Source organism: Anopheles darlingi, chromosome 3 (assembly GCF_943734745.1).
Source record: "Anopheles darlingi chromosome 3, idAnoDarlMG_H_01, whole genome shotgun sequence".
Taxonomy (NCBI): Eukaryota; Metazoa; Arthropoda; class Insecta; order Diptera; family Culicidae; genus Anopheles; species Anopheles darlingi.
Genome location: NC_064875.1, coordinates 67,043,468 through 67,070,486, shown reverse-complemented (window position 1 = coordinate 67,070,486; position 27,019 = coordinate 67,043,468). Strand labels below are relative to the sequence as shown.

At 51.5% G+C, this 27,019-nt stretch overlaps 1 protein-coding gene across 1 annotated transcript in view; it reads left to right on the top strand.

The window, feature by feature from the left end:
* Positions 1–27,019, top strand: part of LOC125954898 (protein grainyhead) — a 169,830-nt gene that overhangs the window by 91,324 nt on the left and 51,487 nt on the right. Inside the window, exon 4 of the mRNA XM_049685550.1 lies at positions 23,209–23,368. Coding sequence (XP_049541507.1) covers positions 23,209–23,368 — 160 coding nt within the window. The remainder of the gene's footprint in view (positions 1–23,208; positions 23,369–27,019) is intronic.

Below are 27,019 nucleotides of genomic sequence, written 5' to 3'. Positions count from 1 at the left end.
ATTCTGGCCAATTTCGCCGCGGCGGTGTGGGGGATTCACTTTTGAAATATCGCGGCCATTAGAAGCGAACAAAAAAAGGAGAAGAAGCGGCAGAAAAAAAACAGCTCAAATCCCAAAACATACTACTACCCCCGGCGCTCGTAGATCGCTCCTACGATCTGTGGTGGCACCTGTGGTCAAAACCAATTTCAGGAGAGGGTGGGGGGAGCCTCACAGTTTATTGGATGACCACGGACGGACCAGCGTCCGGAGGGGCTGTATAATTTCCATTAATTGGGATAACGAATCCAATTTGTACTTATTAGCGTGCGGCCGGACCCCCCGCCATTCGATGGTTTGTGTTGTGTGGTTCAAGAATGAATTGCCAGCAAGTCAGCCAGCCTGCCAGCCAGCCAGCCAAATCCTCTTCTGCTCCTTTCCTGGAGGTTGTAAAATGCTGTTCATAATGGCCGAAGTGTGGCGAAAATTGAATTCCTTTTGAAAACTTTCTACAACTGACCACACCACGGACATGACAGACATTAGCAGTTGTCCCGAAAACGGTCGTCATCGATTGACTAACAGATGACGAATCCTGCGATGACAATTTCCCCGTGCTCCGTCGTCAATCTTCGTCACTTTGGCGAGCGAGTGAAGGAACGAACGAACGTGCATCATTAATAATCCCCTCTTTTGGGTTTGTTTAGCGAAACTCAAGTGACACACACACAGAGTTCCAAGTGTTTCAAGTGGAAAGTATAGGTTCGAAACGCCGATACCTCGGTGGTTGGAGGATGATATAATAAGAGTGGCGAGAAGGGCGAGTTAGAATACCATCGCTAGAAGCAAAAGGTGTCTCAGAGCGAGAGCGCCTTTATCTCGGGGAATGATTCATTAGGTGTGGGAGCTAGAGCGCTGTTGGCCAGATAGTGTCCAGAAGGAGCAGGAGGAGCTGGAGGAGGAGCAGTAGGAGGAGCAGCCCTCATGGTGACAGTCACCAGGCTGTGGTCCAGGTTTGGAGTTTCGTTGGGGCGGACCGACTTGGGTTTTCAAGAATTAATTTCCTCGGCCCTAATCTGGACTTTGGCTTTGACCAGCAGCAGCAGCAACGGCCGCTAGACTATGCGCCAGCACACACACACAAACACACGCACACGTACACAGTACATCTCTCGATCACTTCACATTAATCTCCTCCCGGCCCTAGCCCGGCTCGGCACCAGGACGATAGTCTTCGTGGCCATCGATCTTTGGTGTCCCCTCCTCTAGTCCCCGCTACGCCGGCCATTTGACAGCAACAACCTCCGGATCGGATCGGATCCGGGCCGGGCGACACCGCGGGCCAACCGCGGTGGTGACGCGTGTTTGCAACACATAAATAATCATTAGCGCTAACATACGAAGCGAAACCGTGGAGCGCCCGAGCCTTGCCTTGCCTCTTACCTTACCGTCCGCCTTGTCGTCCATCCTTCCGCTTTATGTTTGGGGGGGGGGGGGGGGGGGGGCGAGCCGCGGAGGTGCCGAGCTAGAATTATGCAAGAAAATATGCAAACAAAAAAGTTGGCACAGAAATGGCCCCCGGGTACGACGGAACGACATAGTTAGTAGTCACCCATTTTGGAGTTATGAAAACCGGGCGCGCTGCTTAGGCGGTTGTGGTGTTGCCGTTGTTGTCCTCGATCTCACGCCAGCAGCCACCGAAACGGATACCGAAATCGAACGTAGCAGAGGAAGGAGGCGCGCCCTTGCTGTAAAAGGAAACCCAAAAACGTGAGCGCTCGGTGCGTGTCAGGTGCCAAGACCAGGCAGCCAGCCAACCAACCAGCCAGCCATCCGGGGCACACCTCATAACTCATCTGCGAACAAATCCCTTCGCGAGCGGACACTGCGCCTGGCCGCCTGGCCACCGATTGCACGATTTCCTTTTCCGTCCCTTGTAAAGGCTCACTCACAGTGGGCCACTCGCTCGAAGGATGCGCATACCGGCCACACCACACCGCTAATGGCGCTGTGAGAAGCGAGTGAGAAGGAGAGAGAGAGAGTGAGAGATACCATGGTGTGTACACTGGCTGGCTGGCTGGCTGGCTCGGCTGACTCTCGGTGTTCGGACACGATTTACAATTTGAATATAAATTCATCCTCATTTGCATATTATAAGCCTCATGCGCGACGGCGACAAACAACAACGATACTTGCGCCATCTCACCCCGGACCCCGCGATCGGGGTGCGGTAGTGTGGTCTCTTCGGTCGATTCGGTGTTTATCTTCGTCGCCGTCGCCGCTGCTCGCGTGGTACCATCGCGCGCGCCATGTCGCGCTGTCGCGATCCCGTGTGTTGTCGCGATCGCTTACCGTGGACACTTTCGCACCACCACAATTCCCTTGTGAGCTGCTGGCCGGGCGCTGAGTAATCGTTTTTCAATTCGATCAATCTCGCTGCTCGCTCGCTCGGTGTAGAACGACGGCACCGCAGAAGCAAGTACAATGTATTGACGATGAGCACACGGTTCCTGTCCTGATGACCACCCAATCACTCTTCTGGTGCTGCGGAAAATTATGTTTGATCGCATGAGCGCAAACGGGCTAAACGGAACGAAAAGGCAATCAATTGTACCAATTGGTTCAGGAGTATGCTGTGGTGAGGGGGTCCCTGATAGCAACAGGTGCTTGTGTCCCAGACCCAGGAGCTGATAGATTGTTGGTTAATGGTCGCCACAGCATGAATTAATTGAAGGTAATTTGATAAGTAAAAGACTTGTTCTTGTGGAGGAATGTTTCTTGACAATTATTTAAAAAAGAATTGGATTGAGCAGCAACAACTAACAATCTCAATACATAGACGGTAGCGGCATCTCATGAATATGTTTAATGCAATTCATATCATGCAGCGTACACCACTTTTGACTAACGATTGAAATTAAATCATATCTATGATCAAACCCTTAAAAAATGACAAATATGTAGCTATGCAACACTCTCTGCTCTGCTAATCTGGGTTTCATTTTATATTTAAATCGCTCAACCTCTTAAATCTAACAAGAGCCTTCAACCTGCTATCATCGATTGAGCCTTTTTCATGTAGCGCAGCATCCAACAGCAAGAGCCAGAGCATAAGAAAAGAGGAATGAAAATCCTTCACCCGAAAAGGCTACATAATCCTCGCAGTGTGTGACGCTTCTCCTTGTGCCTATCTATGCCGCTAGCGTATCATGTTCGGGTCCTGCTTGCTTGAGCTGGGCTGGGCTGACAAACACGCTCGATCGCTCGGTCGCTCGCTTGCTGGTAAATTAATTACGGCCAGCATGTCACCTCCATACACACACACTGAGGAGGCAGGATAGAAATGGAGGAACTGAATGGGCAAAACAGATTATAACAAATCTAAGCCACACTGCGCAAAGAAGGGAGGGGGGGGGGGGGGGGGACACAAATCGCCCTGGACATGGGCCCGTTCCGTTCCGTTCCCTGGTCAATAATTAATATCGAATAATTTATTATGTAAAGCTACGAATGTGACGAATGGTTGCTGGTATACGGAGTGCTTTGTGTGTGTGCTGTGTGTGTGTGCGATGGCAAGGTATAAGCCAGAGCCGGTCTTTCGAACGCGTAACCCCCTCCCGGCCATGGTCTGGAAGACGAATCCATTATTTATCGATTGCGCGCTGACCACCGAACGAGGGGATTAGTAGCGGCAACGGTAGCAAAAGGTGGCCAATGCCCAGCCTGGATTGAGCAGCCCGTATCGCAGAGGGTTGGCCCAATTGATCGTACCATCTGCGATCGGCTCGGGGACCGAGGTGCGTCTGGTATGTCCTCGATCACCGTCGTCTCCGGCGATGGGTGCGATGATAAGATTAATAAAATGTAGCAATCAATTATCTCTCATTCGAGCGTGTGATTGTGTTTGTTTGCGACTGCATACGCACATGTTCAGCGATTACTCGATCGCACATTGAATGCACATAATTCCCCATTTTGTGCCTGTGACACCATTTACGAATTAGAAATGGCGATGAAAAATGCGTTCCAACTCCAGTAGTGAGCTCGATGCTTGTCTGCAACTCCGCGTCCTCGTCCTCGTCGTCGCCGTCGTCGTCGGCGACATTATTCATACGCTTCCTGATCAATCACTCGCCGGTTGGCATGTGTTTGTTGTTGGCTGCTGGCTGCTACCCACTGCTGCTGCTGCTGGGACCAGCTCCCAAATATCGCTCCATATTCGGTCCGGTCAGCATATTAATAATGATCGACGGGCGCGGAAGGCGCTCCGTCTGTCTGTCCGACGTGTGCGTTGTATCCCCGCCACACCCTACGCCGCTCCTCCAGCTTCTTGATAACATTTTGCCGTTGTCGTCTGGCAGGAAGGCAGTCCAGGCAGGCAGGTAGGTTGTGATCATTAATTAGACCAAACCAACAAACTCAGTGGTGCCTGGTCCGGTGTGTTTGGCTATTTATTTATCAATCTCTGGAGCTCTTTTTTGCAACACTTTCCCCCGGCGAGGGGGCACTGGTGGTGGTGGTGCTGGGGCGGAATGAGGTTCGTTCACTCACTTCCGTCAGCAGCCAGTGCCAGCGACAGAGTTATTCGCTGTTGCTGCCGTGTCCGTTATCGGCACCATCTCCAGCGCGTTGCTCATACCCCAATGGCTAGCGGATTATTTGCTGGCTGCGTGTGCTCCGTACACTCCAAACCGTCCACTCCGTGTAGCGTGTTCAGAGTTACGGGGTGTAATCGTGGTACTGACGGTGGTGATGGCTGCCTGCTGCCTGCTGGTGGTGGTGGTGGTTCGATTACTAATGGTTTTGGGACAATCGACTGACAACCACAAATCGCTACAGCAATCGCAGTTGTGGCGCACACGGACGGACGGCCATTTGTTTTGGCCTTTCGTATCACGGCCGGGCGATCGGTGATCGTCGCTCAATGTGTTGGAGTCATGCTCGTGCAGAGTGTGCAACCATTTTCTGTGTAATTTTAACACAGATGCTTCCTTGTGTGTCATTTCATGTTTCAGTTGAACATTGAAATGGAAATTTCATCCCACGGCAGGACCTTCTTTGGGAAGTGACACAAATTGCCTAATTTTCCCACAACTCTCATACACACACACACACGCACATTCTTGACCCCAAATTAGTCATTTCGTTGATTTCGGTGAAACATTGTTGGTACTGATGCTGCTGCTGCTGCTTCGGGGCACGATTTAATCATGGGAATGGGCTCCTCTCCTCAGCAAAGTGCACTCGCACCGCATGGGCCACGACGGGACGCGAAATACCCCTTCCTGTCAATACACACACACACACACACATACCTCTTGCCTGCTACAAAAACCGGAAGTACCGCACCGAGCGAACTCAAAGCGAAACACAAAGAACAAAACCTGGTGCTCCCGGGGGAGGGGGGGAACAACCGTCCTGAACCGTGGCCTCTGCTCCCTTCCTGTCCCTCTCCTGCCCTCCTGCGCGAAATGGCGCAATTTGTGTGGAACGCCGACACCGCAACACGGCGGGCGGCGGGTTCAAATAGTTCCCGAACCCCGAAGAAAAGCCAATAATAGGCAGTAACAATGTTATCGGCCAGGCTCTGCAGGCAACAGGCAGCAGGCAGCGAGGTGTCGCAATAATTGCCACCACGAACGCCGCGGCGCTGTTGCCGTGCGTGGCGAGTCCGAAAATAATAATGAAAAAAAAAACCTCCGAGAGGGAGAACCCCCCGACGCCGGGCCCCGATGGTGGGACATTTATGAAAAATTATGCATTTAATCAGTGGGCGCCGCACCATCGACGGCGATTTTGGCCTCTGTCTCGCTCGCGCACACACACAGCAACAGGCGGTTCTCGCGAAAAGCGCAAGACCGAGGGACCAGTGGTCGTGGCGTGGCACAGAAGCTGAGCCATTTCGGACGACCGGCTGCCGCTAGGTTGGTGGTGGGCTGCTGCGCCGGAGGCGACAAAGGCGCGCGGGCCTCCCAATATCTTGATCAAAGTCCCACGATGCTTTGCTTCGGCCCTCGCTCGCTGCGCATTGGAACCTCGCGATCATGAGGGGATTCCGGCATCCAGGCCGAGCCCAACGAGCCCAGATATCATCGGGACCCGGATCGGCAGCAGCAGCAGCAGCATTTCTTTTGTGGTCCCGGTGTGTGGTGTGCGATCCGCCGATGCAGAGACATGTCAATGCGCGGTGCATGTGCAGTGCTGCAGTTATTGGTTTGCAAATGTATTCCCATTGTGATGCAAGGCCGCCGGATCGCCATTTGTTCCCGCACTCGCGGCACACTGCACCTTAGCAACCTCCGGGACATACTTCCGAAGACACACACACACTCACCGGTCCTGGCACTGGCTGCGTTGGCCGTTGATATATCAATAAACAAGCGCAAGCGCTGCTGGCTTAACGGGGCTTAATGCCGCGTTCGTTCGTTCTCGTTCGCGTCCGCGTCAGCGAGATAATTAATTGATCAGCACCGACGCAAAGTGACCGTTCCGTCGTTCCGTTGATCCGCGGTAGCGTGGTTTCGGTCGCGACCATTTTGATTTGCGAAGGCGCACATTAGAAGCCCCCTTTGCATGGCTTTTCCTCCACCTACTCCTACTGTAGTTGTGCTTCCCGCATGCCACGACCACAATTAATTAATTTGTGCCACTTGTGACCCCGGCGCGAGATTGTCGGAAATGTGCCAGCACCAGCAGCCGCAACATACGAGAGCAACACACTTGAGACCGTACTCGATCGCCAACGTTCGTCGCGGCACAATGTTGTCTGTTTGACGACGAACTCAACTCGAGGCATTATTTGCATAATCAAACGGTCCGAGCACTACCTACACTCGTTGCCGTCGTGTCCTAGACGCGAAATCCCGAGATTTCGAACTGCAACCCTAATGGTGCATTACCGACAAGCTGCTCCGCACACGTTCTACCCTTACCAGAGCTTCCGTCCCCTGCTGTGTGTGTTTGAAACGTTACGTTGAAAGATTTATTTCCTCACTGGTTCCGCTTGGAATGTGTATCGAATTGGATCGAACCACGAGACGAGTGGTTTCGGTTACACTCAGAGTCAGAGACCCATTGTGACCCCTCGAGCGGGGGGCCGGGAGTACTTTTGTTATTTACGAGAATCCGAGAACCGAGCACTAGATATCGACCACCTATCGGCTGGGGACCCACTTAGGCTGGGTAAGCTTTTGTGTAACAAGGACGCGAACGCTTAACTCGGTCGATCGATCAATCACCCAGGAGCACTGGAGCAGTGGTCTGTTCGCGCGCAGCTGGCTTCGTATTCTAATACTAAAAACGTGACATTCCGCAAATGGATTCCGCGGTAGAATGCGATTGCACGCACCTTCCCGCTTTGATGATTTCATCATCTTTTTTTTCGCATTTCGGAAGCCATTTTTCTTTCGCTCACGATCACCTCTACTAGCGCCACCGGCACCGGTCGTCGGTTGGTTGGTTGGTACGGAGCTGCTGTTGCTGCAAATGAGTGGGCCTGGGTAGCGCATTAAAATGCAATTGAAAGTCAATTAATTTCGCACTAACGGAGGCGACACAAACGCGCCGGCGACCCCGCGCGATCGCCGACGAAAGACATCAACGCCCCGGGGGCGACGAGCGAGAAAGAAACGTCAAACCACCGCAACCCGGGCACGGGAAGATCAGGAAGCCAGCAATTAACATTCGGGCCCGGGACGCCCGTAAAATGACAATGTCCTGCAGTCAACAACGACGACGACGACGACGACCAGGCCGATGATGATGATGATGATGACGGTGACGATGTGCTCGCTAGCAGCGGAGGTTTGGGGTAGTGCTTGCCACTGGCCCAGTAGTTGGCACCGGTCACCACGGTGCCAGTAATTAAAATCATATTCTCAACCTACCGCGAGAGAGCGAGAGAGAGAGAGAGAGAGAGAAGCGACGACGGAGGGTGCTCCCGAGACCCGGGCGTTTGGCCCTGTGCCTGCGCTGCGAATTTGCATTTTGTGACATCGACGCCAGGACAGGGAACGGAAATGAGAGCTCGGGAGAACGTGAGCTCAATTACCTGGCAAATTAATTGCTAACCATTACGCCGCCGTGCTGCTGCTGCTGGTACGCTTCCGTTCATGTGAGAGAGGTGCTAGAGAGGGACGAGAGGGGGATGGTGGCCGCGACCATAAAATGCGAACGCTGTAGGACGGTCTTTGACCATCCGGCCTTCCGCGCTACGACGATCCGCTTCGAGCACCAGCAGCAGCGAAGATGAAATAAGTTAAAATATGTTTTCTAATTAATTTTTCCACAAAATTCATCCAACATCGTCATCATCATCATCGTCGTTGTCGTTTATGATCGCGGTGATCGCGGCGATGATGCCGTAATGCAGCATCATCGGAGTCGGAGTTGATAACACTGTCCCCTGCCTGCCGCCTGGTGATCGTTTTTCGATATTTCCATTTCTGAAAGATGCTTTGAAATCAAACTGTTTGGAAATTACCATTTGGGTGACATTTCGTGGCAGGCGATTCGCAGGTCGCGGAGGTTTTGGGTGGTTCCCTCAGCCCGACACTAGAGGATGATCACGAGCGAGAGCGAGCAAAGTGATCGCGTCAGGTGGCTTTGCATTTTGCGCATTGTTTACACCACCACCACCACCAATCACGGACGGGGAAAAGGTCAACCGAACGGTTCGGTGCGATCGATGACGAAGTGAATAAAATTCGAAGACATTTCTATGCCCGAAACACGATCCCTCGCGCGTCGTTTCCACCGGCATGCGCGGTTCCACGCTTCACGCTGCGCACGATGTCGAGCGTTATTTATGGGACACTCCAGCTCAAGGTCGCAGCGGTGGTGAGCGCGCGCCTGTATCTGCCATAAATTATGAAGAGCCTTTTTTCGCATCCGTCTACCAGCTCGGTTGGAATTTCCGAATAATAACGCTTTCGGAACATAATCGCGATCGTGTCGAACTATTGCAGCGCGAGCTTCGAGCGCAATATTAGACAACTGATCGTGATCTAGCGCATACGATAGATAAAAAGTGAATTTCCATAATGAGGAACAACGGAGTTGATCGATTTCGCTCGATCGATCGATCGACCAATAAACGATAGAGTCATAAAGAAACGGCACGAGCCACCCTAAAACACACACACACACACACATATTGATGCAAGCGTACCCAGGACAAATGATTGGATCACCTGGAGGGATTAGATTAGCCGCTCGCACATGTCCGACGATCATGTTTTGTGCAAACACACACACACACCAGCTCAGGATGTCCAGCGGTCAGGGAAGCGAGATATACAACTCCCCATCGAAGCAAGGGCGGAAGGTAATGGGAGAGGGAGGTGGAGGCCATAAAACTCCTTGCGGCTCTACAAATTAACAATCCGTGGCGCGTGGAGTGCAGGACGGAAGGACTGCGCAACCCGCCGGTGGACTGCCGGTGATCGATTTCGATCAGTGCGATCGAACGAATGCACTCCACCCCTCCCTTCCTCACTAGGGGCGTCAACTTGTGCACCGAGAGAGTGCCTTAATCACACACTTACCCCCGCCATTTGCAACTGGTGCACCGCCGCCCGTGTGGAATGTAACAAATCACCCGCCACGGAGCGAACGCGAACGAACGAACGATCGGGGAATATTGGTTGGCACGAAATATGCTGCTGCTGGCCACACGGCTGTGCTGGTGGCGGTGTGGCAAGTGGACGACGCGCACCCGACCGACCGACCAGCATGGACCGTTGAGCATGGGAAGTGTCCGGGGGATAAATGGTTTACATGGCGCTGATTTACGGTCAGCGGGGAGCAATATTAATCGCACTCTCTGGGGCATTAGCATACAAATAAAAATTGTTTTACATATTATTAGCGATACTTAGGAGGAGAGAAGCCTGGAGGGAACCCACTGCTGGAGGGAAGGGAAAGGGTGGGAAGAGGGGTGCCTTGTGCCTGGTGCTTGACCACAGACACCGCGCTCTACATGCTATCTCTACTGGCCAAGTGCCACGCCCGATCTCAACCAGGTAGCGTAGCGCCAGAGTACCTGAAGGGAGACACAAAACCAAGGATCGCCAGTTGTTGTTGTTGTTGTACCAACAAATGCGACGCCTGAGAAGTGATTTCTGGAATTACGCACACCAAAAACACCACCACCAAATTCGTTAATTGGATGTTTCCGCAATGTTTTTCGAGAAGCCTTTTTCCACCGAGGGGGGAAGGGGATGGAAGGGAGGGGAAAGCCGCCGCCTGTTCACAACGGTGCCAATTATCTTTAATTTTTTTTTGTCAATAGAATGAAGTGAAGAAAAAAAATGTGGAAAAATGAAAAGAAATGTCTCGCGCGGTCCATGAAATTCAATACATCCCTGTGTTCCCCGGTATTCGGCGGTTGGGAGTTCAGTTGTCCTGTCAGCGCCTGTGACGATTCCACTTTCTTCCGCGATTTGATTCCGCGTTTCTCCCGGGGGTCCAGAGCTCTCTCTCGCTCTCTCTCTGGCGCTCTGCAGCACCGTCCTGGGACACGAAGTGAACAGCGAAAGGGAAGCACGACGGTGTCAAGACCGATACCGAACGAGAGTCCTGCTTCATTCCCTCCGTTTCACACCAAACGAAGCTGTTGCTGCTACTGCTTCTGCTGCTGTTATTCTTTCATTCTTTTATCAAAATACAGTTCCGCATGCATAGATATGCAAATGCGATGCTGTCGACGCGCTGTGGCACCCCTCCTTTTTGCCCACTTTGTCGCTGAGAGGTCGCCCTGAAGGACTCTCGGCTCGCCGTGTAAGAGAAGTGTGATGTCGTCGTCGTTGCGTTGCCGATTTTAGCGCGCCGATGACGGCACGTTACGCACGATCTACTTCCGGACGAGGCCTTGGCAACGGGGAACAGCGGCAGCGGTGCGAGCGATGGGGTGCGCGTTTCTTCACACCTTTCCGGGGTCCCGGGGTTCCGGGCGCTGTAGTTCCGCTTCTGTTTCGATTACTGTATTTCTTGGCCATTGTGTTACGACTACGACTACGATATTTCGACAAATTGGTTTCGTTGTGTGCGTGCGTGTCTGCTCGATGTGATGGCGGTGTCAGTTCAAATGGTGCAAACTCCCCTCTACCTCATCGTCCTTTAGACGCCGGATTCCAGCGACAGTCGGTGTCGGTGGGCATCCGAACGATTCACCGATGTCCTCGGTGGCCGCCGATCCGTCACCGGTACACGGTACCGGTGCCACCGATACCAGCAACAACAACAACAACAACAACAACAGCACCAGCAACATTATTCACCTGGCCACCAGCAACAACAGTCCGTACGCCAGGTAAGTGGCCTTCGGGGGAATAGGCCTCGAGATGAAGACGACGCCATGACGCGCCACCATGATGCAAAATGACTTCATACTCTCTCTGTGTGTGTGCGCTCTCTGACAGATACTACGATCAGCAGTCACCACTGACAACGATCGCCGGGACGGCGGCCTCGATGTTGGTGGGCGGTGGTGGCGGAATCAACGCCGGAAGCAACAACGGTGGCCATCCGGTCTCGAGCAGTCCGGTCGACGAGAACGGCGTTACCGGCGATCCGATCTCACCCACCCTGAACCTCATCCAGCATCATCAGCATCACCACCATCAGCAACAGCATGATCACCAACAACAACAACAACAACAACAGCATGATCATCAACAACAGCAGCAGCAGCATGATCCCCAGCTTCTGCTACACAACAACAATAGCACCTTCGTGTACGAGTACTACAAGCTGCCGGACAAGGATGGTGGTCTGCAGCAGTGGAGGTACCGCCCGCCAGAGCATTATTCTTCCTCCTTCAATCGATTGTTTCCCTCCCCCCACCCTCACTCTACAGATCAGACCAAGAAGGATCGTCAGACCACCGGCGGTGCTCACATCATTATAGGGCATTTGCCGGCAAAGCGACGATCATTGTTTGGTCGCCTTGCGGGAGTCCTTGCGGCTGCTGCTGCTGCTGCTCGATTCCGAATCCATTATTCATCCCAGCGAGGGAGAAAGAGATCGCTTCCGATCGCTCGCATGGGGCCGCAGATGCGATCGCAGATAAACAGATCGCTTCCAAAGCCGGGGGTGCACCGCTTATCTAGCGCGATATAATTGTTTTCTCCGTTTTGTTTTCCTGATCCCGCGATCCGCAATTAATGCTATCAGCGATCGTAGCAACCGACCGATCGACCTTCCACTGCAGGAAAAGGTTAACTATCTGCTGCCTCCCAATGGGTGGTGAGCGTTTTTTTTTTCTCTTTTCGGAGGTGGGGATCGCGATCCCCTAAAGTGGCTCTATTCAAGTGGTCCAAAAAGGGATGCCGCGTGCCCCACTTTCTTCGGGGCGGCGGTGGCGGTGGCAGCGCGAATTTGTTGACTTCATCATCATCATCATCTTCTCCTCTCGCGGTTCTTCTTCATCGCGATGACGCAGCAGCACGGTTGAGTAGTTGTGTGAGATGGAGATGAGCCACAACGCGTCGGCGGTCAAGGTGCGATTTTATGCTCATCCATCATTTGTCACTTGGTTCCACTTGTTGTTCCACACATACACACACACACACACACACACAGAGGCGCCAACGGCAACCAGAGGCTTTTGAGCTTTGTATGCTTCTATGCTCTTACGGCAATCCTATGTAATGTTCCTTGGCGGATGAATAAGAAAGGAAGAATAATCGTACAAAAGCGATCCGCACGCTGGAATGGATGGCCATCGATCACGCGGCACCAGTACCGGCACCGGCATATTCTGGTGGCTTACGGGGTGGGTCATAGGATTGCCTTATAAGGGGGGGAGAAAGGCACACATGAATGGAGTATTAGAATCCTCTATCTCTCTCTCTTTCTCTCTGTCTTTTGGATCGATTGTTTATGTCAAATTGTTATTTAAACACACCATTACCGTACACACGCGGGCACTTATCGTGGCGCATTGTATGTGTGGATGACGATGATGATCACGATGATGATGCTGCTGTTGATGACGGTCAAAGAACAGTTAGAAAGCTAACGGTGGAATGGGGGCTGCTGCGTGTGTTGGTGGCTTGATATCTAAATTTATAACCGCAAACGTAGCCCCGGAGTCTGCGGAGTGGAGCCTCGACCATCGTTATCATCGAAAAAGGCGATCCCTCTTCGGGACGGCGATGGCCACCCATTGTGCGCGAAGGGAAGGACGATGAGAAGAAAATGGCGATCGGAGCGATCGGAGCGCACGAACGCGATCCACCCACAAAGTTTTGCGCGAAATCGCGCGAAACTCTTCGCGCGCGTGTGGGTGTCCCGTTACGATCCTTATGCTGGTAAAGCGGGGATGGTCAACCAAATGGTCCGGTGGGGGGCGTTCGACCAGGAACATCGGATCAAGACGTTCCCTCTCGATGCCGGAAGCCTGTGACCAGGAGTTCGTGGGGGTTTGTGTGTAGGTTTTATGTTTGACTGGCCGCCCTACACACTAGTGCTGCTGCTGCTGCTGCTGCTGCTGGCTACTACCAGCGCGCGGCATTCGATCATCGATGTATCGTGTGGGTCTTGTGTGTTTCGTGAAGAATGCTGCTGGTGGCACCTGCTGGTAGCGCGATACGAAGGCGGCACGGTGATGGTGCGGCCATTAGGGCCCCTCGCCGGGGGGCTTTGGGGCCATTAGGCCACCTCATTCCAAATCAATCAACTCCGGAACGGTCCCTCCCCCTCGGGGTTTTCACAAAAAAACCATCACCATCATTGTCACCAGACCACAAAACCTCAACGACTCATTTTGCATAGTTAAAAGGATTTTTCGATCATGATCACCTCCTCCAGGCCGCCGCCCACCCCTCACCATTCAGCAACTCAAACAAAAACTATGCTTATCATTTATGATCCTTCACACTCCGGTTCGCCGGTTTGGAACGTTTGAAATTTATTTCACACTCCGATTTGGTAAACGATTGGCGTTGGTTGGTTGCTGGCTGCTGGCTGCTGGCATCGAGCGAATCCCACGGATCATTCGATCCGTAAGGTACTTAATCACCAAAACACCTTCCACAACCAACAGCCACCAGCGGCCATTCGCAGCGTAGCGAATGGATTCCGTCGGTCCACCGCAGGCCGAAGATGAATAAATTATCGGAAGAATCAGGAGGAGAAGGGAGGAGTTGCCAGCCAGCCAGCCAGCCAGTACCACTGGGAGGGTGGGGAAAAGGAAACAGACAAGGGGAGGTTCATTGATTTATGCTCCAGCTGATCATAACGAGCAATGCGCAGCACCATCCGCGCATTCTTTCTCGCGCTCTGGCAGCGCGCGGTGGCGGTGAGAAGTGTGAATAATTGAACCCCGCGTACCGCGGGTATAATCATACACACACACACACACACACACACACACACACGCAGCCGCGTTCCCTCCCTCTCTCTCTCTGTCTCTAATCATATCCTCTACAACTAGGAATTAGGATACGGCATACGAATGTCTCGCGTACCACGAGGGGCTTGCTACATGCTGCTGTCGCTTCGAAAAGAAGGCCCTTTGGCGGCATCTTCGTCGTCGTCGTTTACAATCGTTTTCGATACGGTCTCGGTACCCGCTACGGCCGGTGTGTGTTGGAAAGTGAATTCTGCTTCGCTTAATCCAATAAATTTTAATCCATTCCGGGATAGAAGCGGAAAAAGGGGAGAACAGTGCGTTTGTTGGTGTGTTGGCCACTGTTGCTTCGCCTCGAGAAGAAAGTAGGTGAAGGTGAGCGAAGAGAAAGAGCGAGAACTGGCGAAGAAAGCCAAAGAATCGAGGAATTGAATGCACAGAAAAAGAGAGGAAGGACATTGAAAAGAGCTTCGAGAAAGCCAACGTCAAATGGTCGATGATAAAATATGGAACAATCCGGATTAAAGGATCTGGATTTCAATTCCAACACACCGAACAGACACACACACACACTCAGAGGAGAAGAGACATTTTCATAAACTGTCACCTCAAACCATGAATTCAGTTGGTCGCCATTCGGGAGGATGTTATTGAATGTTTTCTATTCGTTAGTTTGCATACGAATAGCATGAATGGCATGTTTGTGACTCTATTCCACCATTTATGCTGCCTTCGGTTGGTTACGGGTGGTTTTTTGGTGTCACTGACCATCCTCGACATTTCTGGCGGCCCGGGCGAGCGGCCCGGGCCCCAGTGGCAATGCTTATGATAAGTCGATAAAGACCTGATTGGCGGCCGCCTACCTTTCGCCGCCTTTGGTCACATACGACGACGATACGATTTTAACCATTTTTAGCTAACTTTATTGCAGTTTGATGTATGTTTAACCGTTGATCGATTCCAGTTGTTGTTGGGTTTATTGGTTTCTCGCATTTATCTGAAGAGTACACCAAATCAAAAAACAGATGTTGACGTTTATGTTTTGGTTCATTGAAAGGTAGATATCGCGCTGGGATCTTCAACATCGATTCGTGACCTTCCGAAAGGTATCGGAAGAAGCAACAAAAAGATCTAGAAGCTTTGTCGAGGAGCGCAGAGTGCTTCACGCTACCGATCGCGCGCCATCGCACCGATACGCCGGTAGGAAACTATTTTAAATCGATTAATACCCCCGAGTGGACTGCTGCTGCGCAGTCGAGCCGAGTCCAAAACATGGTGACATAAATTAGAAATTGGACACAGACGCGAGGCACGATGGGAACGGGCGCGGCTCTTTTTCAAGCGGGGGGAAAACCACCGATCGATCGTCGATCGGTTCCGAGAGTCCGTGACCGTGCTTCGAAAGGAATCTTTATCTTCCAACGAGGAAGAGCAGAGACCGCAGCGTCCGCATTCGATTCGGAACGATTGAAGGTGCCATCGATATGTTTTCAAATTCAAATTCCTGCCCGATACGCCGATGGGTTTTTGGGTGGCGCGTAAATCGCACTGCTGGTGGATGGGCGCAAGGGGAAAAAAATAAGGATAATAGGATGGATTTTAATGATTTTTTTTTTCTGTTCGAAACCGACATCCGCTACGTCCATTATTCAATAGCGTTTTATGTTCTAAATTCGAATGGAAAATCTAAATTACCACCACCACCACTAGCAATCGGAGGACACATCGAGAGGAAGAGATTAAATTATTCTTTTGTCTTCAAAGCAAGATTCATGCTTTGAAATGAACGCGGCGTGTTTATGTTAATCGATTCGAGCATAAATAGTGTAGCCCTACCTTCTCACCTTCCAACCACCGGCCACCTGCTAGTTCGCAATCGCACTAATCGTTTAGGATCCCACCTTTGTGTGAACATATTCCCATCACACACCGCGCGCCACGGTGGTCGCGAGCAAAATTTACATTTCTCGGACAAATTACCTGCAATCCGCAAAAGGAACGCACGGCCTCTGGCACACACACACACAAATTGCACTGACCATGCATGGTTTTCAATAGGGAAAACGTTTTCATCATTTCCATGCCGGAGTGAAATCGTGAACACGCTGTTGAGAGCGCGCGACGATCGAGCACACGATCGGTGCTCGCTGCACGTAAAAGGCAATAAACATGCAATTCAATCTGTGTTACTGCGCCTGCGGACATTTCTAACGTCGTTCGCCACAAGGGGAAGAAAAAAGGATTTCGGACGACGTTCCACGTTCAGCAGGGGGAGAAGAAAACGGTAAAAACTGCCAACTGCTGGAGTCCCCGGATCGATCGGTTGGTTCGGTGGCCGACTGCACTCCAGCGCCAGTGCAGTGCCAATGCAATTTGCATAAATTTCAATAAATGCAACAAACCCCCCGAACGAGTGCTGTGTGAAGGATCATCAATCCAATCCGACCGATCCGAATCGGTTGATCGATTGATCGATGAGGAGAGATGAGCACGCAGAGCAGTACTGCATCGCTCCCTGGCGGGGTGTTTGGGAAAGTGTTGCCTCTTCTTCGGCCCTTCCAAACGCCAGTTGTGAGTGTGGCGATGATTGATGCGAAGCAATCCATCATCGCTTCCCTGGTCGGTTCGATTCGAAATGCAAATAAAACAATGTTGAACCGCCTGGAGACGGCTGATGGCTGGTACTGGATCTCACAGCTTAAAATCACGCACCTGAAAAAAGTAATCTGGAACGGAAATCATCGACCATGGAAAGGATTTGATGCTTATTAATTAACGAAAATGAACTGAAACGAATTAGGGAACGCTCGTCTTTTCGGAGATGATTCATTTGAATAACAAGAGCCATTCTGTTCGCTACCAATCAGCACTGCTACTGGCGACTACCGTTACTACCGACTAGTTGGTCGGTTTGATAATATTGTTTGCACAATGGACGCGATAGACCCGGTAGAGATGCGCCCAATAATTTAATATCGAACACAGCGAACGTGGCTAACGAGCACACGCACAGCTTCAAAGCGGTAGCAGCGGCAGCGAGAAAGAAAGTAAACAATCGGAGCAGCGGAAGACGAAGGATGAAGGATTTCTGGGTGGAAATTTTCATCTCTCCCAGCGCCACCCCTACCCACACATTGACAGACAATTCCCGTGTCATCAGACAGGCGTGTGAGACATTTGTTCCAATTAAGAAGCTGCTTCTCTTGCTCCGAGCGAACCGCCCGAAAGATCCGATAGAGCGATAAGCGCGGAGCGCTCCACACTTGCTCCTCGTCGTCCCCTTCTTGGATCGGGATCCGATGCGGAATCCTTGCAATAAGCGATGAAACGCGATGCAAACGGGGGAACGAGGGAGAAAGCAGCTCGCACGCACACATCAGCCCGCGTTGTAATATGTTGGTAGCAGCTTCCGATGAAATGCCTCAGATTAGGGGCAGTGCTTCCAAGTGTTTCGTTTTTTTTGTGTGTATTCCTTTGCTTGGATTAGGAACTCCTGCTGGAAACCAATGCTCCATGCCTTACTCCTAATAGGACCATTCGAGCGGTTGTTTAACTCGCTCGATAACTGCTGCCGCTGCTGCTGCTGTTGCTTCGGTCGCGGCTGGCAATGGCGAAGATCTGGGAAGATGCTTGGAGCACGATAAAACTAAGATCAACGATCAGCGCGAGAGGCGAAGCTACTGGTTGCTCCGTATACCCCGAGCTAGGTTTAAGGGTAACACTTCTGCTGTAGCTCTAGCCCGCGCAAGGGGATTTCGAGACGGTCGTTTGGTGGTAAAAATGTAGATCTATCCGATCGTTATCGGTGACGTTGAACAACTGACTTGTGTAACCCCCCTGGGGGGGAGGGGAGAGTGGAATGGATGAGGTGGATACAGTTCTCACCATTTGGAATGTTTTTTTTAATGACACACACACACTGGATGTAGAAACAGATTCTGATTGCTGTTGCTTTGTTTTGTCCGTTGTTTTTTTTTTTTTGTTTTTCGTTTTTGGTTGTGACCCACCAGTTAACAGTTGGTCCGAACAGGACTAGGAATCGTCTTAGTTAGTCACGCCCCAGCGTCCGTTACCATCGGATGTCAATCTCATTTCGTCTCCCGTTCGTACCGGTTGAATCGAGAGAGAATTCCTCAACATTTTACAAAATGATTTACAAAAAGGCAAATCAAACACAACGCGGTATGACCGCGTTCCGGGTTTCTATTTCACCTGGCAGACCAGACCAGACCGGAGCGGCTGATGATCTAATTCCTTGCTGCTCCATTAAGCACTCAGCCTCAGCTGCTGCCGATTGGTAGCTGTCGGTATGGGATTGCGTCTTACCTGCTTATCCACCATCGCTTCTCACCCCGCTTCTCGGAGAGTGTGTCACCTGCTGCTGGAACCGGCCTCCGGACTGCTGAGCTGAGCTTCCTGAGAATTTGCCCGGTCTGGCTACTGGTCCTGAGCCTCGAGCGAGGACCAGTCCAGACCGCAGGCCCCTAATCCGGCCATCAAACCATTATTGCTTAGCCCGCGGGGGGCGGAGGGATACTTGGATTCTTGGACGATTGACAGAACAACGGGAGTGCTCGTGGAAAATGCCGCGCGCGACGCTAGGCGAGGCGAGGCGAGGGGTTGGCTTTCAGAGCGTTGTCCGTTAACTCTTTATCTCAGCCTTCCGCACGATTTCAACCACCGGACGGGGACCGGCGCAGACAGGCAGGCAAAGGCAGGGTAGGGTGGCTTAGTCGCGCGCCTCGAGTGCTCAGTATCGGCTTATTGTGATCCCTGAGGAGAGGGCCGACCGAGCGACCGTTTCTCGAGACACAACAGATGACTTACCGAGAGCAAACTTCAAAACTATTTTCGAAATGAAAGCATCAAAATGCCAAACTATCTTAGGCGCTCTGTCCAGTAGCGTTGTGGCATTGTCCGTTGCCTCATCATCATCATCATCATCCACCACAGGAATAGGAGGCTTAGTGGCTCCCGTTCTACAATTCGATCATTTCTCGCTCGCGGACATCAGCCTTAATCTGAACTGACGTACCGTTTTGGAAAGGATCATGCCAGCCAGCTCTGTAGAAATGGTTTTCTGGTATGTCCCGCTGTGGTGCTTTTGGTGTGCCCGGGTGCCTGCTGTGGTACCACCGCCACAGAAGTCAAAATAGATTTCAACGAATTTTGTGCGAGGAGGTTTTAGTTTACACCACAACGGATCATCACGGAACAGGCGTTCCCTCTGCGGAGAACCGGGGAAGAGGAAGGGAAAAAAGGGGAACAAATCCTTTGCCAGCAAACTTTTAACTCAATAATCCAATTCCTTTCACTAACAAAAACACATAAATTAAAGTGAAAGAAAGGAAAGAACGGGAAATACCAAAAAAAAAGTGTATCTGTATTCCACTAAAGGTGCACGGGCATCCATTTTCAAAACTGTTGCAAGGCGGCGCAGCGAGCAGCTCATTATTATTTATTATTCCCGAACTGTTATGATTGCGGAAGCGTTCCGTAGCGCCGTGTAGAGAGAGGAAAGGATAGAGAGAGACCGAGAGAGTCGAGTTTTTGTAGAAACGTTTTCACTTCGCGCCCCTTTGCCTCCGGTGACTGTTGGAGTGGAATTTAGATTTTTTCGTTCCACCCCTTGGCGAATGAGATCCTCGACCTGCTTTGCATCGGATCGCGCGATTTACGCGCCCGGCTACTGTGGAGGGTGCGTCGTCGATCGGAATCATCGTTTACAGCGAGCTCGATTCCACGGAGCCTCTAGAAGACAGCATAAGGAACGGGAGCATAATTTATAGCCACCTAGAGGCGTTTTCCTTAAACACACTCGCACACTCGCTGGATGAAAAAACGGATCCAGGATCCAGCGGAAATAAAAGGCACCTTTCCTTGCTCTACTGGATGCATGGATCGTTTTCAAATCCCAGATTAATTCCTTTTCATTAAGGCGGTTGCTCGCTCTGCTCGCCTAGGACGGTTCTATCATCGGTACGATCGCTCGCTCTGCTCAAGAAAAGAAGCAAAATTAATCCTCGCGACCGAAAGTCATGAGAACTGCTGCACCGTCGTCGTCATCGTCGTCGTCGTTGAATGTAATTGTGCGCGGAGCCCTCCTCTCGTGGTGTCGACATGTTGCCTTTTTGTTAATCAAACATTACAAGCCGTGTCACAACAGAACATGTGCTCGTTGCGTTCGTTTATCGCCCCCGGGGAATGTATTCGGTTGGTAGCGTCGCTGCGCGTTAATGAGAATTTGACAGGACCAAGACGACAGAAAGGACTTTTCTGCAATCAGTGCAGACACCCAAAAATGGCGTAATGATTATTATGGCAAGGCTCAGGTAAATCGCTTCATGGTCATATAATCAGCAAGACACAGCAAGACTGTTAACCGAGAACCTCACTCAATCCGTCGTCAACCTGGTGGTGGTCATCGCGTGTGATGGACTCATAAAGAACAGATTATCACCCGGTCCCAGTTGCCAAATGGTTGATCCTCTGCCCCTCGAGTGCGCAGACCGACAAACGCTCGCCAGTCTAATTAACGGGGTTCGTCGCCGCTCGTAAACCGCTTTTCCGGTTCGGTTTTAAATAAACTTCCTTCCTTCACAACAACAACAAGAGCACGTTCTGGTTGATGACTCTGCTTCGTAAGCAAACGGAGCTCTCTTTTGATGTGATGCGAGAACCGTTGAGGACCCGGAAATGCGAACAAATTGGGTTCGAAATGGTCGGGAATGATTTGTGCGCTAGAGTACCGGGGAAGGTTTCGCTTGTTTAGCATAACTTTCCTCGAGCCTCGACCACCTGTTCACTTCTAGTCGACGTGCACACGTGTGTGTGTGTGTGTGTGTGTGTGTGTGTGTGTGTGTGTGTGAGTATATGTGTTGTAAACCTTTTTACAGCCGGATCATTCAACTCGAGAGATCCACCTTTCGCTGGCTAGCAGCAGGTTCCCCAAAAAAACTGATCATAAGCGAACAACAAATCGAATTCCTCTTGCTTCTCTGGACGCCCTCCCATTGTCTACTACCGCCACTACCCTCCCCCCGTGCCGAATCGCCATAATTCGGGGCACGGTGCGAGATTAAATACCGTAAAGTTTACACCATTTTTTTCCGCCGCACATCGGTCGGCCCATAAAAATATTTACGACGCTTCGCTCCAGATATCACGCACCGCAATCATCATGGGGTTTTCAGGGGGGTGGGAGATATTGGGAGTCAATAAAAGAACGAAACAGAAGAAGAAAAAAAACGCACAAAAGGGACGCGAGAACCGAGAGGAGGAGGTGGAGGAGCACCAGCAGCATCATAAAAAGTCTCACTCACTAGCGGTCTACGAAAATGGGTTCGAACCGATTCGATTTTGATACCGATTCACGGAGACCTTCAAAAGAGCCAACCACCAGAGCTTCCCCAAAGCTGCGAGGACCACGGAGGACGATTTTTACGATCAATCAGTTTCACTCCCCCTGGCCCTCCCTTCAGCCTCAACCCTTCTATCACCCTCTTCCCTTTTCTTTCTCGATTCTCGAAACGGCACCTCGGGTCGCGTCCGTGCGTCAGGGGAGTACCTTGTATTTATTATGAATTTATGTAAATTGAATCTGCCGAAATGTTTATGCTCTTCTCATTCTTCTCAACGATGATCGCTGTTGCTAGTGTGGGCAGAAGAAGGGGAGGGTTGCGCCCTCGATTGCGTCAACTGCCTGCGTCCAGTGTTGGTCCAATTTGAATGTTTTTAATTAGTAACAGAGAGAACTGACGACAATGGCTGGCTGGCCTGGCGATAAGGTATAAGGTTCTTCCTCACCGAAAGCGAATTAGGCAAAGTACTGCTGTGGTCTGAGGACGTTCACGCATTCCACGTTCTGCTCGGAGAACACGTGTCCGTGCTGCTGGCATCCGATTGATCTCATTTCGGAGGATCAGAAATGCATTCACGATGCATCGCCGATCGGCTGCATTTACAAACCTCGTTTGGACAAGTGTCTCGACGACGACGACGATGACGACGTCGTTACAACAAGCTCTGGCACACACACACACACCCCAGCCTCGATATTGGCAGTGTGGTCAGCGCAACCTATAAATTCATAAAACCATAAATGTTTATCACCGTCTGCGAGCGTCGTTCGTGATCGTGATCGGTGTGGTGGTGGTGATGGTGATGGTGGTGGAAAAGATCGATCGATCCGTCGATTGGAATCGGCTTTCACTACGCACCCTACGGGACGGATGTTCGGCGTGGTGATACATATAGATAAATGTATTAAATATTATAATTACATTAATAAAAGGAGAGTTTGTGTGCCGTGTGTGTGTGTTCGTGTGTGCTCTGCACGGGCATCAACGCATAACGGACCGCAACACGACGCCAACGGACGGGCTAGCTCAATAGACAGAGGAGGAGGAGGAGGAGAGAAGGCCACTGGTTGAATGGCCGCCAGCCAAGCATAATGTTAATATTTACGCCACAAGTACTATGATTGAGCGAGCTCGCGTGCTATTGCGCGTGCGGCGAAGGCTCGATTTGACGATTTGACTAACAACGCAATTGGCAACATAATTTTTAATTCATTTTCAGACAACCAGCAACAGCAGCAGTAGCTCTACGCAGCGACTGGCAGGATACGCGGCACCAGGAGGGCGAGCAAATGCGAAACATTTCGACCTCAACTTCTCAACAGCAATTTATGACACTTTACAACGGTGGCACCCAGTCTAATGAACTGTTTCGTTCTCTCTCTCTCTCCCTTACCTGCCTGATCGTCGTCATCGCCGTACTTCGATCGATGGATATGGATGCTGCGCGCTTTAATTATCTGCTATCCCATTTGCGTCTCGACGACAACGACTTTGCGCAACGACTTTGCGCAACAGCAATTCCGGCGGCGCGAAGCTGACCACGCCCCTCGACGTGTCGGGCCTATCACACTCCGACATTCAAGGACTGCTGATCGGTTCCCACCAATCGGCGATCAATGTCAAGCGCGAACCCGAAGATCTGCGCAAGGAACCGAAAAATCCCCGAAGCCAAAAGGTAAGCGTTTTTTTATTGTTGTTTAGTGTTTTGATAAGTGGCATTATCAGCATCACACGCCGGGAGGGTTATCGGAATTTATTTGCCAAAGAGTAAGGAAAATCCACCGGAAAATGCGCTTCAGTGCGGAAAACCCGAACTGCCGGCACTCACCGGCACTCCGTGCTCACCTGGAACTCACCTGTTCTCACACCTGATGAGCTGCTGAGATGCAGCGGCTCACGACTCACTTCTCACGCGCGACTCACGCTCGCTGGGTTGGGGAGGGAAGTTGTTTAAAAAGAAATTAAAAAGTTCAGAAAACCTCGCTCCGAGGATCCCGGGCAGGCAGGGACGTCAACGAGATGTCACCCTGAGCTTATGCAATTTCTATTACGTTTCGGTTCGTAATAGAAGCACAAAAAACAAGATTATGGAAAACACACACACTCGGGCACACGCAAGATCTTTCACTTTTCCGTGCGATAATTTAATTTAGCTTGACAGCTGACAGAAGTCCAACCGGCTCCCCTCTCTCCCTCCCTTCCTCTCCCAACACCACCAACAACAGAGATTCGGTCTTTTTCTCCATTTTTGGGCATCTCGAGCGCCACCGCGAAGGATCCTTTCGAAAGGGAGGACAGCGGCCGGTGGGTCCATATCATTTCGATCGTTTCCACCACGCGATCAATCTCGCCGCGTGAATCGGTGATCGCGCTCTAGTTCTGCGGTTCGTTATCGTGTGGGGAGTCCTTTAGGATCCAGGGTGCACGGAGAGGACCAACCCGGGTGTTGCTTGGTGCGCCACTTAACGCCACATCATTACTTTCCATTTCGCTCGCTCGCTCGCTCGTCGGTGTGGACGCTTAAAAAGGCAACGAAATTGGACTATCCAAACAGGTTGAACGCTGCACGCGTTACTTGCGACGACAACGACGACGACGATTCCTCCGAAAGTGACAATCGAAAATGCGTCCTCTCCTGCCACCACCATGGCCACCGTGGCGAGAAATCCGTTCAAATTCCCTTTCGATTTCGGAACGGCACCTGGCAGGCAGGCATACGCTCGCTGGTCCTGAGGATTGGTTACCTCACCACTTTTTCGTCGTTTGCAAACGATAATATGACTGCATTGAATTCTGCATTGAATCGGCAACCAACGCCCCTTTCTCCCATTTGCTCCATTTCGGTTCCTTCTCTCTCTCTCTATCTCTCTCGTTTGCTCCGTTGCGGAAGGATGTGCTGAAGATCCTTTCGAATTTGAAAGTCGAGTGAAAGCGCCATCACCACCGGCTGGGGGCCTCGTTGGTTGATCGATTCACAATCCGCCAGGGACCCTCGGAGAATTGCATCGGAAAGTGTGAATTACCTTTCTACACTCCAGTCCTGCAGTGCACCGGCATAGGGAGCATGCTGCGTTGTGATGCTGGTGATCGTTTGCCACTTACCTGCTCGACAACCACTGGTACCTCAGCCGCAGTTCTTAGGGGGTCTTATTTTGCAAACAAAAACCCCTGGGCTCAACATTAACTGCAAGGCATCGAATTGCATCCCTTTTTGGGCGGGTAGCAACGAGCATTCTGCACGCTTCCGGCCTCTTGATCCTCTCTCGAGTAGGGGTTTTATCGTTCTCTCTCTCTCTCTTTTGGTGTTAGGGACAAGCATTGGCATCCCTTGGCGTAGGGAAGTGCAGATTTGATGCAATTTTATTATTTGATTCGACAGCCACCTTTGAACCTCGAAGTCGGGACCTCGTAATCGATCGTTCTGCAGGGGATTGGTGCTGGAACAGGAGCCCCTTCCCCTCAAGACCCCTTGTGAATTGCATGCGCGATTATGTTTTTGTTATGTTTGGCATTAATGGTGCAGAAATATGGTTTCGCGCATGTCACAACAACCGAGTGACATTAGCGCCACTGTGGCCGGCATTGAGCATAGGTTACGGCACCGGCGACGAGGGCTCTGCCAAGGCCACTTGTTCGGTCAATTCGCAGAAGTACACACACACACGACAAGACCTAACCTCACAACCAGACGAAGCTAAGGCAGAACCACATCAACCCATCAAATGACCTTCAGCGTTCGACGGTGGATGGCGAGGAGGCTTCAGCGTGCAACATGTGGTGACCCCCGGCGTGCCCGGAGTGGCACATAAACGGCGCGTCGCGACATTAAAATGTTTTCTATGCCAACATCTAAATCAGAAAGCTTCCGCCCCGGTCCAGGCCGGAAGTGGGACAAGCGGTGCAGACTTGCGCGCGAGGAGCATCTCTCTTTCGCTCACTCTCTCTCTCTTCATCTCTGTGCTAGCTCACAATTCGCCATTAAACGCGCTAACGCGCCGTGAGATATTTATATTTTTATGACCCATTCTGTGAGGTCGCATCCGCTGTCGCATGCTTTCGTTGTCAAGCTGTCGTCGTCGTCGTCGTCGTAGACCATCGCCTCGGTGGCGGACAATCATACAGCTCGTTTGTCTTCTTCCAAGAAGCGGGAAATAATACGACTTTAGTTTAATGGTTTTAATGTGACCTCACGCGGAACATATCATAATCGGACGAATAACAAAGCAAACCGAGAGCTTCCCAAAGTAGGACTGGTCCTGGAAACGTCAAAATCTCAATGCCTGCTCGGACTGGGCAGGATGCGCGAGCAACATCAAAGTTGGCTGCGGTCTTCCAGGACCAGGACAACGCTGCACCAAAGCACCGAATCCCTTTTCTGATGGAAACCCCTTTCCATGGAACGCAGGCAGCGCCGAGGTGCCTTGGCGCGACCGTGTCTTCGTGGGTCTGTCCGTCGGTCGGTACGTACGGCCACGGTGTACCTACACGCATCTCGGGTACTTGCGCACCTTTCCTCTGCTCATCAACCGACCGTTGCCCATTCCATCTGTTCGCTTCCACGATGGCTACGATCGGATCGGTCGTCTCGCGTCTTCCCTAGCCGAATGTCCCTTCCCTTCACGTGCACCTCTCTCTCTCTCGCTCTGTCTCACTCTAGCTTCCCTGCACTGGTTAATGGTTTAAAGGTACGGAGTGCGCGCGCGGTACACTCCGCTGCCGTTTGCCGTTTGCTGTTGCATTCCTTTCACTCCCAAGACGGGTTTGCTACGACGGTGGCTCTTCGGGTCCCGATCCCGGCATGGCTCGTCTCCATTGCCGCCGCGCCTTGCTTGATCCCCTTGCGACGACGCCAACGACGACGACGACGACGACGACGACCACGATGACGACGATGACGACGATGACGAAGACGACGACGCGCGGACTTCATCGCACGTTGATTACGGCGGTTCCGGGAAACTTGATTTAGTTTGTCATAAGACGTTGATGAATCGAGATCGAGTAGTGTGTGATCGTGTGCTGCGTATCGCGAGACCTCCGAGTGTTGCGCGTGCGTTTCTTTCGTCGTCATCAACGTCGTCGTCGTCGTCGTGGTTCGCGGCATCGCGTGCGCCTGAATCGTGAACGCGGGTTTTTGTCCTTGTGACCCGGACCGTGCGTGCGTGCCTGCGTGCAGTGTGTGCCGCTTGCTGTGCACGTGTCGTTTGCATTTAAATTAAAATTGAAAAAAAAGTTGGAAGCAACAAAAAAATTAGGTTGAAGCTGATAACCCAAACCAAAGAGCAGTGACCAAAAGATCCGCACAACGTATCCGTACCGACGTTGA